General features: G+C 47.0%; 1 protein-coding gene across 1 annotated transcript in view; it reads left to right on the top strand.

Annotated features, from left to right (window-relative positions):
• Positions 1-13,712, top strand: part of LOC141054879 (SCO-spondin-like) — a 463,576-nt gene that overhangs the window by 27,724 nt on the left and 422,140 nt on the right. The window contains exons 6-12 of the mRNA XM_073551763.1: positions 1,717-1,887; positions 2,034-2,269; positions 2,390-2,492; positions 2,831-2,989; positions 3,062-3,147; positions 3,302-3,430; positions 11,323-11,479. Coding sequence (XP_073407864.1) covers positions 1,717-1,887; positions 2,034-2,269; positions 2,390-2,492; positions 2,831-2,989; positions 3,062-3,147; positions 3,302-3,430; positions 11,323-11,479 — 1,041 coding nt within the window. The remainder of the gene's footprint in view (positions 1-1,716; positions 1,888-2,033; positions 2,270-2,389; positions 2,493-2,830; positions 2,990-3,061; positions 3,148-3,301; positions 3,431-11,322; positions 11,480-13,712) is intronic.

Below are 13,712 nucleotides of genomic sequence, written 5' to 3'. Positions count from 1 at the left end.
CTGTTACTGAACTGCATTCGGCTTGTGGACTGTCTTACCGTTTGTGTGATGGATTGTATATGGACCTTTCATATTTTTGCCTAAATAAAGGTCTTGGAATTGTTCACTATTCTCTTGCTCTGTTGATTGTGTGATGCAGAGAAGGTCTCTGTGACAGGGTCTGGGAGGTTTTTCATTTAGTCTGATTATTTTTTGGTTTCCTGTATTTTTCCCTGTCCCTTTTCAGTTTCTTACCCTGTGCTCTCATGTCTCCCTGCACGCTCTTCTTTCCCTTTGTAGGATTTATTATGTGGTTAGGGATTTTCCTAATCTGAATAGAGACCAGTTTGGTGCATGTACGGCATCTCTCTTCGTAAGTCCTTTCCTTCTACTGTTACCCATGTGAGTGTGTGAACACAGTCATAACAAGTGTTGGACGCTGTGTGATCAGTGTTGGACACTCTGCTCAGTGCTGGACTCTCTGTGCTCAGTGGTGGACACTTTGCTGGACGCTCTACGATCACTACTGGATGCTGGGTGGTGGAGTCTCTGTGCTCAGTGTTGAACACTGTGCTGGAGGCTCTTTGGTTCATGCTGGATGCTTGGCATTGGACTCTTTGTGCTCAGTGTTGGACACTACTGGATGCTCTTTGGTCATTGCTGGATGCTCCGCTCCGTGTTGGACACTACTGGATGCTCTTTGGTCATTGCTGGATGCTCCGCTCCGTGTTGGACACTGCAGGATGCTCTTTGGTCGTTGCTGGATGCTTCGCTCGGTGTTGTACACTGATGGATGCTCTGCTCCTTGTTGGACACTGCTGGATGCTCTTTGATCATTGCTGGATACTTGGAATGGAACTCTTTGTGCTCAGTGTTGGACATGGCTTGATGCCCTTTGGTCGATGCTGGATGCTCTGCTCCACGTTGGACAGTGCTGGATGCTCTTTGTTCATTGCTGGATGTTTGGCATTGGATTCTTTGTGCTCAATGTTAGACATGGCTGGATGCCCTTTGATCATTTCTGGATGCATGGCATGGGACTCTGTGCTCATTGTTGGAGACTGCTGGATGCTCGGCTCTGTGTTGGACACTGCTGGATGCCTTTTGGTCAATGCTGGATGCTCTGCTTCATATTGGACGCTGCTGAATGCCTTTTGGTCATTGCTGGATGCTCTGCTCTGTGCTGGACACTGCTAGATGCTCTTTGATCATTGCTGGATGCTTGGCATTGGACTCTTTGTGCTCAGTGTTGGACATGGCTGGATGCCCTTTGGTCGATGCTGGATGCTCTGCTCCATGTTGTACATTGCTGGATGCTCTTTGATCATTGCTGGATGTTCTTTGATCATTGCTGGATGCTTGGCATTGGACTTTTTGTGCTCAGTGTTGGACATGGCTGGATGCCCTTTGGTCGATGCTCTGCTCCATGTTGTAAATTGCTGAATGCTCTTTGATCATTGTTGGATGCTCTTTGATCATTGCTGGATGCTTGGCATTGGACTCTTTGTGCTCAGTGCTGGACACTGCTGGATGCCCTTTGGTCGATGCTAGATGCTCTGCTCCATGTTGGACAGTGCTGGATGCACTTTGATCATTGCTGGACGCTTGGTATTGGACGCTCTGTGCTGGATATACTACCCTTGCAGCTTGGAACTTGGGATTGGTTTGAGATGCTTGGTATTTGGGTTTTGACTTTTCTCATTTTCTTCTGTTGAACTCATCTATTTTCTTTTTTAGGAAAAGGATTCTTGGGCCGCTGTTTCTCCAACTGGAATTGTCAGGATTTCGAGGTTCCCCATAATGTGACCCTCATGACTATGGTTGAATGCTGCCTTCACTCTTGGAGCCACAGCTGGAGTAACGTCACCTCTGAGCTCTGCTTTAGCTGCTCCTACATGTCGCCCATCGGTGAGAGCTAAACCTATCACTTCTCAGTCATGTCAGTGGCAGGGAACGGGGCTGACAACCTCTCACACATGAGGGTTGTCAGTAGTAATAAATGAATGATATTGGTGATGTAATATTGGGGTGTTGTATCTTCTCATTTTCTGCAGATCTGCAGTCTCCCTTCCTGATGAGGCCATATCTCTCCACTGCTCTGATCGGTGGGCCCTTGCACAGACTTTTCTCCACTTGCGTCACATGGGGTGGCTTCCATTATCGGACGTTTGATGGGAGACATTATAACTTCCATGGGCAGTGCATGTATAACCTGGCGTCCTCTTCTGATGCCAACTGGGTCGTATTTGTCTCTGGGGAGCCGTGCAGCGGAGACGGAGTCTGTCCCAAGGTATGGAGATTCACAGTCCTGGACTGATCCAGCAGTGAGCCAGTGTTCTTTGTTATTCTGTGGATCGTGCAGTTACCTGAACTTCTGCAGTTTCTCATCATCTGATCTGTTGGCCTCCAGGTTTTAAAGATGATCTTTGGGTTGGATCATGTTATGGTGAAGGGGAGGTCAGTGACTGTGAATGAGATTGTGGTACCAGACGGAGACCCCCATCTGCAGAATGGTGAGTCTTTGGAGCTTCTTGGGGTGGGTCCGCAGGACGCCGTATCGTGTCCGCACGCATTGATGACTGGTGTCTAATATCCGGTAATGGATCCTACTGTTGTTGATGGATCGTATATCTGTCACATATGGTACTTAATGCCCTCAGCAGTGCTGATGGATCTTGTTGCTGATAGATTCTATTTTGGCTACCGTGGCCACTTCTCTGAATGAAGCAGAGTTCGGCCATTTACTCAGTGTCATGGATACAACAGGTTTTGTCCTTCTTGCGCTTGGTCTATTGTTGGGGGTGGTATGAGGTTTGTGGGGTAAGTAAACATCCACAACCTCTCACGTCAGGTGTCAGCATCCTCTGGCTTGGAGACTTCGTCTTCATAGAGAGTGGTCTGGGAGTCAGGGTGAAGTTCGATGGCACACACGACATTTATGTGACAGTGAACTCCGACCTCCAGGGCAGAACCAGCGGACTATGTGGGACCTACAATGAGAACCCAGAAGGTGGGTACCTGTAGGGACTGTGTGTGGCTGCTGGGGGGAAATGGGACCCTCACTAACAAAGTCTCCTCTTAGATGACTTCACCATGGCCGGGGGTGTGGTGTCTCTGAATGCTGCCATGTTTGGGAACTCCTGGAAGATCCAAGACATCCACAGCTGGGTGAGTTTAGAAAATACAGACCTCCAGAATGTGCAGTGCGGATGATGAGAGGTGTTGTATAAATGATGGTGGTTGGATTGGAGATGCTTAGTGAATGATGGTGGTTGTTCTTATACTGAGGCCTCCTGACTTCTCTCTTTCCACCTCGGAGCAGCAGACGTGTCCTGATGTTCCTGAGTTCGGCCACAGCTGCGAACTTCCTGGACGAGACGCAATCAGGGCGGAGGCAGAATCTGTGTGCCGGAAGCTCTTACTTGCCCCCTTCAGTCACTGTCACCACAAGGTAACATAGTTATTAAGGTTGAAGGAAGACTTAAAGTCCATCTAGTCCAACCCATATCCTATCCTAACTTGCCCTAAAATGTTGATCTAGAGGAAGGTAAAAAAAACCCCATGTGGCAAACAGGAAGCTTCACATTGGGGAAAAAAATTCCTTCCCGACTCCACATACGGCAATCAGACTATCTCCCTGGATCAACGCAATATTAAGGAGACTAGTATATATACCCTGTAATATTATACTTTTCAAGAAAGGCATCCAGGCCCTTCTTACATGTTAGTAGGGAATCACTCATTACAACATCATATGGCAGAGAGTTCCATAGTCTCACTGCTCTTACAGTAAAGAATCCGCGTCTGTGAGTAAGCTTAAACCTTCTTTCCTCCAGACGTAGAGGATGCCCCCTTGTCCCCGTCACAGGTCTAAGAGTAAAAAGATCATTAGAAAGGTCTTTGTACTGTCCCCGCATATATTTATACATTGTAATAAGATCACCCCTAAGCCTTCGATTCTCCAAACTAAATAACCCCAAGTGTTTAATAACCTGTCTTGGTATTGCAGACCCCCCAGTTCCCTAATATCCTTGGTCGCTCTTCTCTGCACCCGCTCCAGTTCAGCTATGTCTTTCTTATACACCGGAGACCAGAACTGTACACAGTATTCTAAGTGTGGTCGCACTAGTGACTTATAGAGAGGTAAAATTATGATCTCCTCATGAGCAGCTATGCCTCTTTTAATGCATCCCATTATTTTATTTGCCTTTGCAGCAGCTGCCTGACACTGGCCACTAAATGTGAGTTTGTTGTCCACCCATACACCCAGGTCTTTTTCAGTGACAGTTTTGCCCAGTGTTTTACAATTAAGCACATAATTATACATCTTGTTCGTTCTACCCAAGTGCATGACCTTACATTTATCCCCATTACAGCTCATTTGCCATTTATCAGCCCAAGCTTCTAGTTTACATAAATCCTCCTGTAATATAAAATTGTCCTCCTCTGTATTGATTACCCTGCAGAGTTTAGTGTCATCTGCAAATATTGAAATTCTACTCTCTATGCCCCCTACAAGGTCATTAATAAATATGTTAAAAAGAAGTGGGCCCAATACTGACCCCTGCGGTACCCAATACTGACCCCTGCGATACCCAATACTGACCCTGTGATACCCAATACAGGGCTCTGTCCTGTGCTCTGTATTGTTCAACATCTTTATCAATGATTTAGATGAAGGAATTGAAGGTAAACTGAATAAATTTGCTGATGACACAAAGCTAGGAGGGATAGCTAATACTAGAGAAGAGAGAGAGAGGATTCAAAAAGATATAAATAAACTGGAGCAGTGGGCAGCAACTAACAGAATGGTTTTTAACAGGGAAAAATGCAAAGTACTACATCTGGGCAATAAAAATGAAAAAAGCATATACAGAATGGGAGGAATAGGGCTAATCAACAGCACATGTGAAAAAGACTTGGGTATACTAATAGATCACAGACTGAATATGAGTCAACAGTGTGATGCAGATGCAGCAGCAAAAAAGGCAAATATAATTCTGGGATGTAGTAACAGAAGCATACAGTCTAGATCACGTGAAGTCATTATTGCCCTCTACTCCTCTTGGGTCAGACCTCATCTGGAATACTGTGTCCAGTTTTGGGCGCCACATTTTAAAAAAGACATCAACAAACCGGAGCAAGTTCAGAAAAGAGCGACCAGAATGGTGACCGGTCTGCAAACCCTGTCTTATGAGGAAAGGTTGCAGGATTTGGGAATGTTTAACTTGCAAAAGAGAAGACTGAGAGGAGACTTAATAGCTGTCTACAAATATCTCAAGGGCTGTCCCATTGTAGAAGGATCATCTTTATTCTCATTTGCACAAGGAAAGACTAGAAGCAATGGGATGAAGCTGAATGGGAGGAGACACAGATTAGATATTAGAAGGCTGACAGTGAGGGTGATCAATGAGTAGAACAGGCTGCCACGAGAGGTGGTGAGTTTTCCTTCAATAGAAGTCTTCAAACAGAGGCTGGGATGATTTAGCGAATCCTGCTTTGAGCAGGGGATTGGACCAGATGGCCCAGGAGGTCCCTTCCAACTCTACGATTCTATGATTCTGTGACCCCTGTGGTACCCAATACTGACTCCTGTGGTACCCAATACTGACCCCTGCAGTACCCAATACTGACCCCTGTGGTACCCCACTTCTAACCGTGACCCAGTCAGAGTGTGCTCCATTAATAACCTTCCTTTGTTTCCTATCCCTGAGCTAGCTCTTAACCCACTTACACATATTTTCCCCTATCCCCATTTTATGCATCAGCCTTTTGTGTGGCATCGTATCAAAAGCTTTTGAAAAGTCCATATACACCACGTCCACTGCATTCTCTTGGTCCAGTCCGGAACTTACCTCTTCATAGAAGCTTATCAGATTAGTCTAGCAGGAATGGTCCCTTGTAAACCCTTGTTGATATTGGGTCATGAGGTTATTCTTCTCCAGATACTCCAGTATATCATCTCTTAGAAAACCCTCCAGGATTTTACCCACAGTTGAGGTTAAGCTCACTGCCGATAATTTCCAAGTTCAGTTTTTGTCCCCTTTTTGAATCTTGGCCCCACATTTGCTATACACCAGTCCTGTGGTGCAGACCCTGTTATTATGGAATCTTTAAAGATTAAGAATACTGGTCTATCTATGACAGTACTTAATTCCTGCAGTACTCGGGGGTGTATCCCATCCGGGCCCGGGGATTCGGCAATTTTAGTGATTTTTAGACGCCGCCATACTTCCTGCTGGGTTAAGCAGGTGACATTTAGCGGAGAATTTTTATCCCTGATCATGTTATCCGTCATGGGATTTTCTTGTGTAAATCCTGTTGATAAAGTCATTTTGCATATTGGCTTTTTCCTCATCCACCATTTCACCCAGACTATTATTAAGGGGGCCAGCACTGTCATTTTTAGTTTCTTACTATTTATGTAGTATAGAATATTTTGGGATTATTTTTCCTTTCTCTGGCAATGAGTCTTTCTGTCTCGATCTTTGCTGTCTTGATTTGCTTTTTGCAGAATGTATGAAATCTTCTGTAGTTAATGCCTCATCACTCCCTACTTGCTGTAATTCTCTGCTTTCTTTTTGTCCCTTATTGCGCCCCTTACAGCTCTATTTAGCCATAGTGGTCTCCTCCTATTTCTCGCAGGTTTATTCCCATACGGTATATATTGTGCACAGCTCCTATTCAGGAGGATAATAAACGTCTCCCATTGTCTTTGTGTATTTTTATGTCTCAGGATATCGTCCCAGTTATTGCACCAAGATCATCTCTCATCCGTTGGAAATTTGCTTTCCTGAAGTTTCGTGTCCTTGTAACCCCTCTACTACACATCTTATTACAGGACACCTGAACACTTATTATCCTGTGATCACTATTCCCCCCAGTGACCCCCAACCCTTATATCTGATCTGCGGTCCGGCCTGTGGGGTAATATTAGGTCTAGCAGTGCCCCCCCTCTTGTTGGGTCCTGAACCAGTGGTGAAAGGTGATTGTCTCTCATCGTTGCCAGACACCTATCACTGTTATGAATGGGTAGCCAAGGAGGAAATAAAAAACAACACAAGCTAAGTCTCAGAAAACCAAAGATGTTGGTAACTATGCAGACTGCAGACGCCTGATCCTAACACGCAACTAGCAGCAGCCGTGGAGCGTTCCTATGATGATCCTAGACGCCTCGTCACGGCTGGAGGACTAGATAAGCCTAAAGCCAGAAAATGGGAAAATTAACCCCCAGAGCAGACCTCAAAGGAGAGACAGCCCCCCACATGTATTGACGGTGAAACAAGATGAAAACACAGACAAAGGCAGGAAAATAGGCTGAGCAAACGATGGGGCCAGACTAACTAGAAAGGACAGGAAAGGAAAGACACTGTCTGCAGTCTGCCAAAAAACCCTACAAAATGTCCAACACAACTGATAGCAAAATTAACCCTGAAGTCACTAGACTTCTCCCACTATATCAGCACTCTGAAATATTCTGAGACAGAGCAAAAGAGGCCAATCTAATAAGGGACAAAAAAAAGGCAATTTGGCAAATAAGAGAGGAAATTCAGCACAGCCCAGCCGGGCTGGCTGACCACACAAAAAAACTGAAAAGACCAACAAGAGCAAGTGTGAACATTAGCAAAAAACAAACTTATCTTTAGAAGACTGGAACAGAGCTGAGTCCTAGACCTGAGAAACAGACTGAATCACCAGCAACAGGATAGGGCGTCGGCTGTCTTATATCCAGTCTGATACTCCAGAGATCCAATCACTATCTTCCTCACCAGGTGGCAGATCACTACCACTCAAACCAACCTCACCACCTCCCGTCACCACCAGAGGGAGAACGGAAGGGGAACTCTCAACTGGTGGAGCAGAAAATGAGCTCATAACATATCACCTTTGCTGAACTGCAGGTTTCGGTTCCCCAATTTATTTCGGGGTAGTTGAAGTCCCCCATAATAATGACTTCTCCTTGAGTCACAGCTTCATCTATTTGCTTTATGAGGATATTCTCTGCTGCTTCCATTATTTTTGGAGATTTATAACAAACCCCTATCAGTTATTTATTATTCCCCCCCCCCTTATCTCCCCCCACAGGGACTCTACATTCTCATTAGACTCATATATATTATCACGCAGGATGGGTTGTAAGGATGATTTTACATATAGACACCCCCCTCCCCCTCGCTTATTTGTTCGGTCATTTCTGAACAGACTATAGCCCTGTAAATTATCCCCCGGTCACGGCTCTCGTCCGGCCATGTCTCAGATATCCCCACCATGGCAGAATTATGTTCCAACAACATTATCTCCAATTCCTCCATCTTGTTGGCGAGGCTTCTGGCATTAGTATACATGCACTTTATGTATCTCTCTGTACCTCTATTCTTTCTGAAATTATTAACTGTTCTAACCCCACCCCCCATGCCACCCCCACCCCCAATTTCATTATTTGTCCCCAGGTCTCTATCTGCACTGTCTTCCCCTCCTATAAAAGGAATACCCTCCCCCCGTCCCTAGGTTAAACACTCCTCCAACCTTCTAGCCATTTTCTCCCCCAGCACAGCGACTCCCTCCCCATTGAGGTGCAGCCCGTCCCTAGTGTAGAACCTGTAGCCATACGTGAAGTCGGCCCAGTTCTGCAGGAACCCAAACCCCTCCTTCCTACACCAATTCCTGAGCCACTTATTAACCTCCCTAATCTCCCGTTGCCTCTCTGGCGTGGCACGTGGTACAGGAAGTGTTTCCGAAAATACCACCTTGGAGGTCCTTGCTTTAAGCTTGCAGCCTAATTCCCTGAAATCATCTTTAAGGACCTTCCACCTACCTCTAACTTTGTCATTTGTGCCAATGTGCACCATGACCGCTGGATCCTCACCAGCCCCTCCCAGTAATCTGTCAACCCGATCAGCGATTTGTCGGACTCGAGCGCCAGGTAGGCAGCACACCGTCCGACGATCCCTGTCTGTGTGACAGATTGACCTATCTGTTCCCCTAATAATTGAGTCTCCCACTACCAGCACCTGTCTGGCCTGCCCTGCTCTCCTATTTCCCCCCTTACTGGAGCAGACACTCCTCCGGCTTTCAGAGGACATGCCTTGCTGCAGCAGTGCTACTCCTGCACTAACACTCCCCTCATCTGCCAACTTAGCCAACTTATTGGGGTGTGCCAGATCTGGACTAGCCTCCCTGGCGCTCTTCCCTCTACCCCGCCTTCTAACTGTCACGCAGCTAGCTGCTTCACTGACCTGCAGATCCATCCTAGCATCCCCCCTCATTTATCCCACTGAGCGTCTGCTCAGTGAGCAGAGGACTCCTTTCCATATTGTCTATAGATCTCAGTGTTGACAGCTGCACATTTAGATCCAGTATCTGGGCTTCCAAATGCACAACGTGCTCACATCTCGCACAGCAGTATGCACCCTCGATCGGCTGGTCAAGGATTGCATACATGCGGCAAGATGAACACTGGATTGCATTGTCAATAGTGGAACACATTTCTTAATGGGGCTTGCATCAGACAGAAATGTTAAGTAAAAAAAAATGCAAAGTATTAATAAAATACAAACAACAATTCAGTAATTCCTCCCTTGCAAACTCCCTGAATCCAAAGTCACTGAATCACAAGTCACACACTTACCACAGTTCCCACTTACACTCGGGTCACACTCAGCCTATTCACACTCACTAAGGAAGAAGATTTAAAGAGTTTTTTTTTCCCTTTAGCAGCAATCCAACCTACAGCTCAATGCACTTCCAAGGGCAGTTATAGGGTGCCCAGGCAGTGCACCACTATGATTGTGCCACTGATTGTAGGATCACTCTAAGTGCTCCTGGTTCAGGCTATTTGGGGCACTCTGCCATTACTGGTGGATCTCTGGGCTTTTCATCATCATCATGTTTGCCATTGGTCTGGGTTGGGCTGGGCACTCTTCCATTGGTGGTGGATCTCTGGGCTTCTCACCATCATCATGTTTGTTATTGGTCTGGGTTGGGCTGGGCACTCTTCCATTGGTGGTGGATCTCTGGGCTTCTCACCATCATCATGTTTGCCATTGGTCTGGGTTGGGCTGGGCACTCTTCCATTGGTGGTGGATCTCTGGGCTTCTCACCATCATCATGTTTGTTTTTGGTCTGGGTTGGGCTGGGCACTCTTCCATTGGTGGTGGATCTCTGGGCTTCTCACCATCATCATGTTTGTTATTGGACTGGGTTGGGCTGGGCACTCTTCCATTGGTGGTGGATCTCTGGGCTTCTCACCATCATCATGTTTGCCATTGGTCTGGGTTGGGCTGGGCACTCTTCCATTGGTGGTGGATCTCTGGGCTTCTCACCATCATCATGTTTGTTTTTGGTCTGGGTTGGGCTGGGCACTCTTCCATTGGTGGTGGATCTCTGGGCTTCTCACCATCATCATGTTTGTTATTGGTCTGGGTTGGGCTGGGCACTCTTCCATTGGTGGTGGATCTCTGGGCTTCTCACCATCATCATGTTTGCCATTGGTCTGGGTTGGGCTGGGCACTCTTCCATTGGTGGTGGATCTCTGGGCTTCTCACCATCATCATGTTTGTTTTTGGTCTGGGTTGGGCTGGGCACTCTTCCATTGGTGGTGGATCTCTGGGCTTCTCACCATCATCATGTTTGTTATTGGTCTGGGTTGGGCTGGGCACTCTTCCATTGGTGGTGGATCTCTGGGCTTCTCACCATCATCATGTTTGCCATTGGTCTGGGTTGGGCTGGGCACTCTTCCATTGGTGGTGGATCTCTGGGCTTCTCACCATCATCATGTTTGTTTTTGGTCTGGGTTGGGCTGGGCACTCTTCCATTGGTGGTGGATCTCTGGGCTTCTCACCATCATCATGTTTGTTTTTGGTCTGGGTTGGGCTGGGCACTCTTCCATTGGTGGTAGATCTCTGGGCTTCTCACCATCATCATGTTTGTTATTGGTCTAGGTTGGGCTGGGCACTCTTCCATTGGTGGTGGATCTCTGGGCTTCTCACCATCATCATGTTTGCCATTGGTCTGGGTTGGGCTGGGCACTCTTCCATTGGTGGTGGATCTCTGGGCTTCTCACCATCATCATGTTTGTTTTTGGTCTGGGTTGGGCTGGGCACTCTTCCATTGGTGGTGGATCTCTGGGCTTCTCACCATCATCATGTTTGTTTTTGGTCTGGGTTGGGCTAGGCACTCTTCCATTGGTGTTGGATTACTGGGTTTCACACCATCATCATGTTTACCACTGGTCCAGGTTAGACTGGGCACTCTGCCATTACTGGTGCATCTCGGTGTTGATCTCTGCCTGCTAACTCTTCTCTGGTGTGGACAGTGCTAATGTGCACTGTCATTCATATATAGGTTGATCCCCGCAGCTTCTATGACACATGTATGTATACCTACTGCCAGCACACGGGCCAGAACAGGACCTCCACCATGTGCCCCACATTTACCAGCTACGCCCGGGAGTGTTCCCAGCAGAAGATTGCAATCTCCTGGCGCAGGCCTGGCTTCTGTGGTGAGTACAGTGACACAAAATAAAAAAAAATTCACGAAATAAAGCCAATGTACTCACCAACATGACAGGACTAATGCACTGCAAGACCCATGATAACAGCGGAGGCAGCACAGGTACCTAGTCCTAATGTGTCCAGTGTCCTGAACCCAAATCCTGGGTTCTTGGTTTGGCCAGTGACCTGAACCCGAATCCCTAGTCCCAGTGTGGCCAGTGCCTGAACATAGTCCCTCAGTCTGTGTGCAGTCAGTCCCTGTTCCAGTATCCTAAACTGGTGTGTTTGAACATAGCCCTAGTCTATGTCAGAGAACCTTAGACCTGGGGTCAACAGCTGCAGTTGAAAAAACGTATCCGTAAACACTTGTCCGATGCGGCTAATTTACCGCTGGCAGGTTACTCTGCAGTCTCACGGGGTTACTGCTGGTTATAGGGTTAATTTGGCTGAACTAAATCCACTTGGAATCTCCTATACACACCAGCTAGTTTCTACAAAGGGTGACACCCAGAAATGCCGGGGTGTTTTTCCCTGGCTTCATACTGTATATGCAGTTTTGATTCATTCCTCTTCCTTGGACCTAGAGGAAGACACATGTAGTGTCGAAACATGTCGTCCAAAAGGGATTGACCATATGCAAAATTGTTACTGAAGAAACAAGGAATCTTTTTAATGGAAAAATAAAAGTTATATTTTACCCCACCATTGGACTGATCGCTGGAGAAACCATACTATTTCTCATATATATATATTAGCTGAAGAGCCCGGCGTTGCCCGGGCAGCATAGTAACTAACCACGGTTAGTTATAACAAATTATAATGATTATATATATAATAATAATAATAATAATAATCTTTATTTATATAGCGCCAACATATTCCGCAGCGCTTTACAGTTGAACAGTTTCAAACACAACAGTCATAAGTAACAACGTTAACAATACAATAATTAAAGCGAAATAAGACGACCCTGCTCGTGGGAGCTTACAATCTACAATGAGGTGGGGGAGATACAAAGCACAGGTTTGTATTTACAATGATGGTCCGGCCATCTTCAGGGGGTGGGGGATAGATGGAGATAGTGAATGGGCTACACACACACAAACATAACATGACTTTGATTACTGAATGTGATAGGCCGCTCCAATATGTGACGAACAGCCCACGGCCGTTCGTCCACTTACGGAGGCGACTAACGGGGGTCCCGCTGCCACCAAAACGCGACGGACAGTGGACCCTGTGTCACCACTATGTCACAGTCCCACCACTGACACGGGTGTATCAGCGGACGGAGGGAAGAGACACAATGCCGGCACACGGCTATCACAGGCTCAGTGGGGCTTATCTTAGTTATCCCACCACTGGCACCATGTGACAAAAATATCCAGCAAGCTAATCTCGCTCTACAATTTGCCGCAGGGGGAGTTTAATTTGGATGCCCCACCACTGCTATCAATCTTCCAAGTACTGCGGGGATTTATGTATATGCCACTTTCTCAGTTCCACTTTGGAACTTGCAGCTCTCCGGCGCCCCCCTTACCCTCAGGTCAGTTATATATATATATAAAGCTGAGTGTAGAGCCCCACCCACTCTGCCTAGCCACATTCACTATAATATCCCACATCATCCCGCCAGCCAGAGCTACCGGACTACTACCCCTAATATCCCACATCATCCCGTCAGCCAGAGCCTCCGGACTACTACCCCTAATATCCCACATCATCCCGTCAGCCAGAGCCACCGGACTACTACCCCTAATATCCCACATCATCCCGTCAGCCAGAGCCACCGGACTACTACCGCTAATATCCCACATCATCCCATCAGCCAGAGCCACCGGACTACTACCCCTAATATCCCACATCATCCCGTCAGCCAGAGCCACCGGACTACTACCACTAATATCCCACATCATCCCGTCAGCCAGAGCCACCAGACTACTACACCTAATATCCCACATCATCCCGTCAGCCAGAGCTACCGGACTACTACTCCTAATATCCCACATCATCCCTTCAGCCAGAGCCTCCGGACTACTACCCCTAATATCCCACATCACCCCTTCAGCCAGAGCCACCGGACTACTACCACTAATATTCCACATCATCCCATCAGCCAGAGCTACCGGACTACTACCCCTAATATCCCACATCATCCCATCAGCCAGAGCTACCGGACTACTACCCCTAATATCCCACATCATCCCGTCAGCCAGAGCCACCAGACTACTACCCCTAATA

The sequence above is a fragment of the Dendrobates tinctorius genome, unplaced genomic scaffold, assembly GCF_039654945.1.
Source record: "Dendrobates tinctorius isolate UK_male_01 unplaced genomic scaffold, ASM3965494v1 ptg000179l, whole genome shotgun sequence".
Lineage (NCBI taxonomy): Eukaryota > Metazoa > Chordata > Amphibia > Anura > Dendrobatidae > Dendrobates > Dendrobates tinctorius.
Note: the sequence above shows the minus strand (reverse complement) of the source record. Positions and strands in the feature narration are given on the sequence as shown.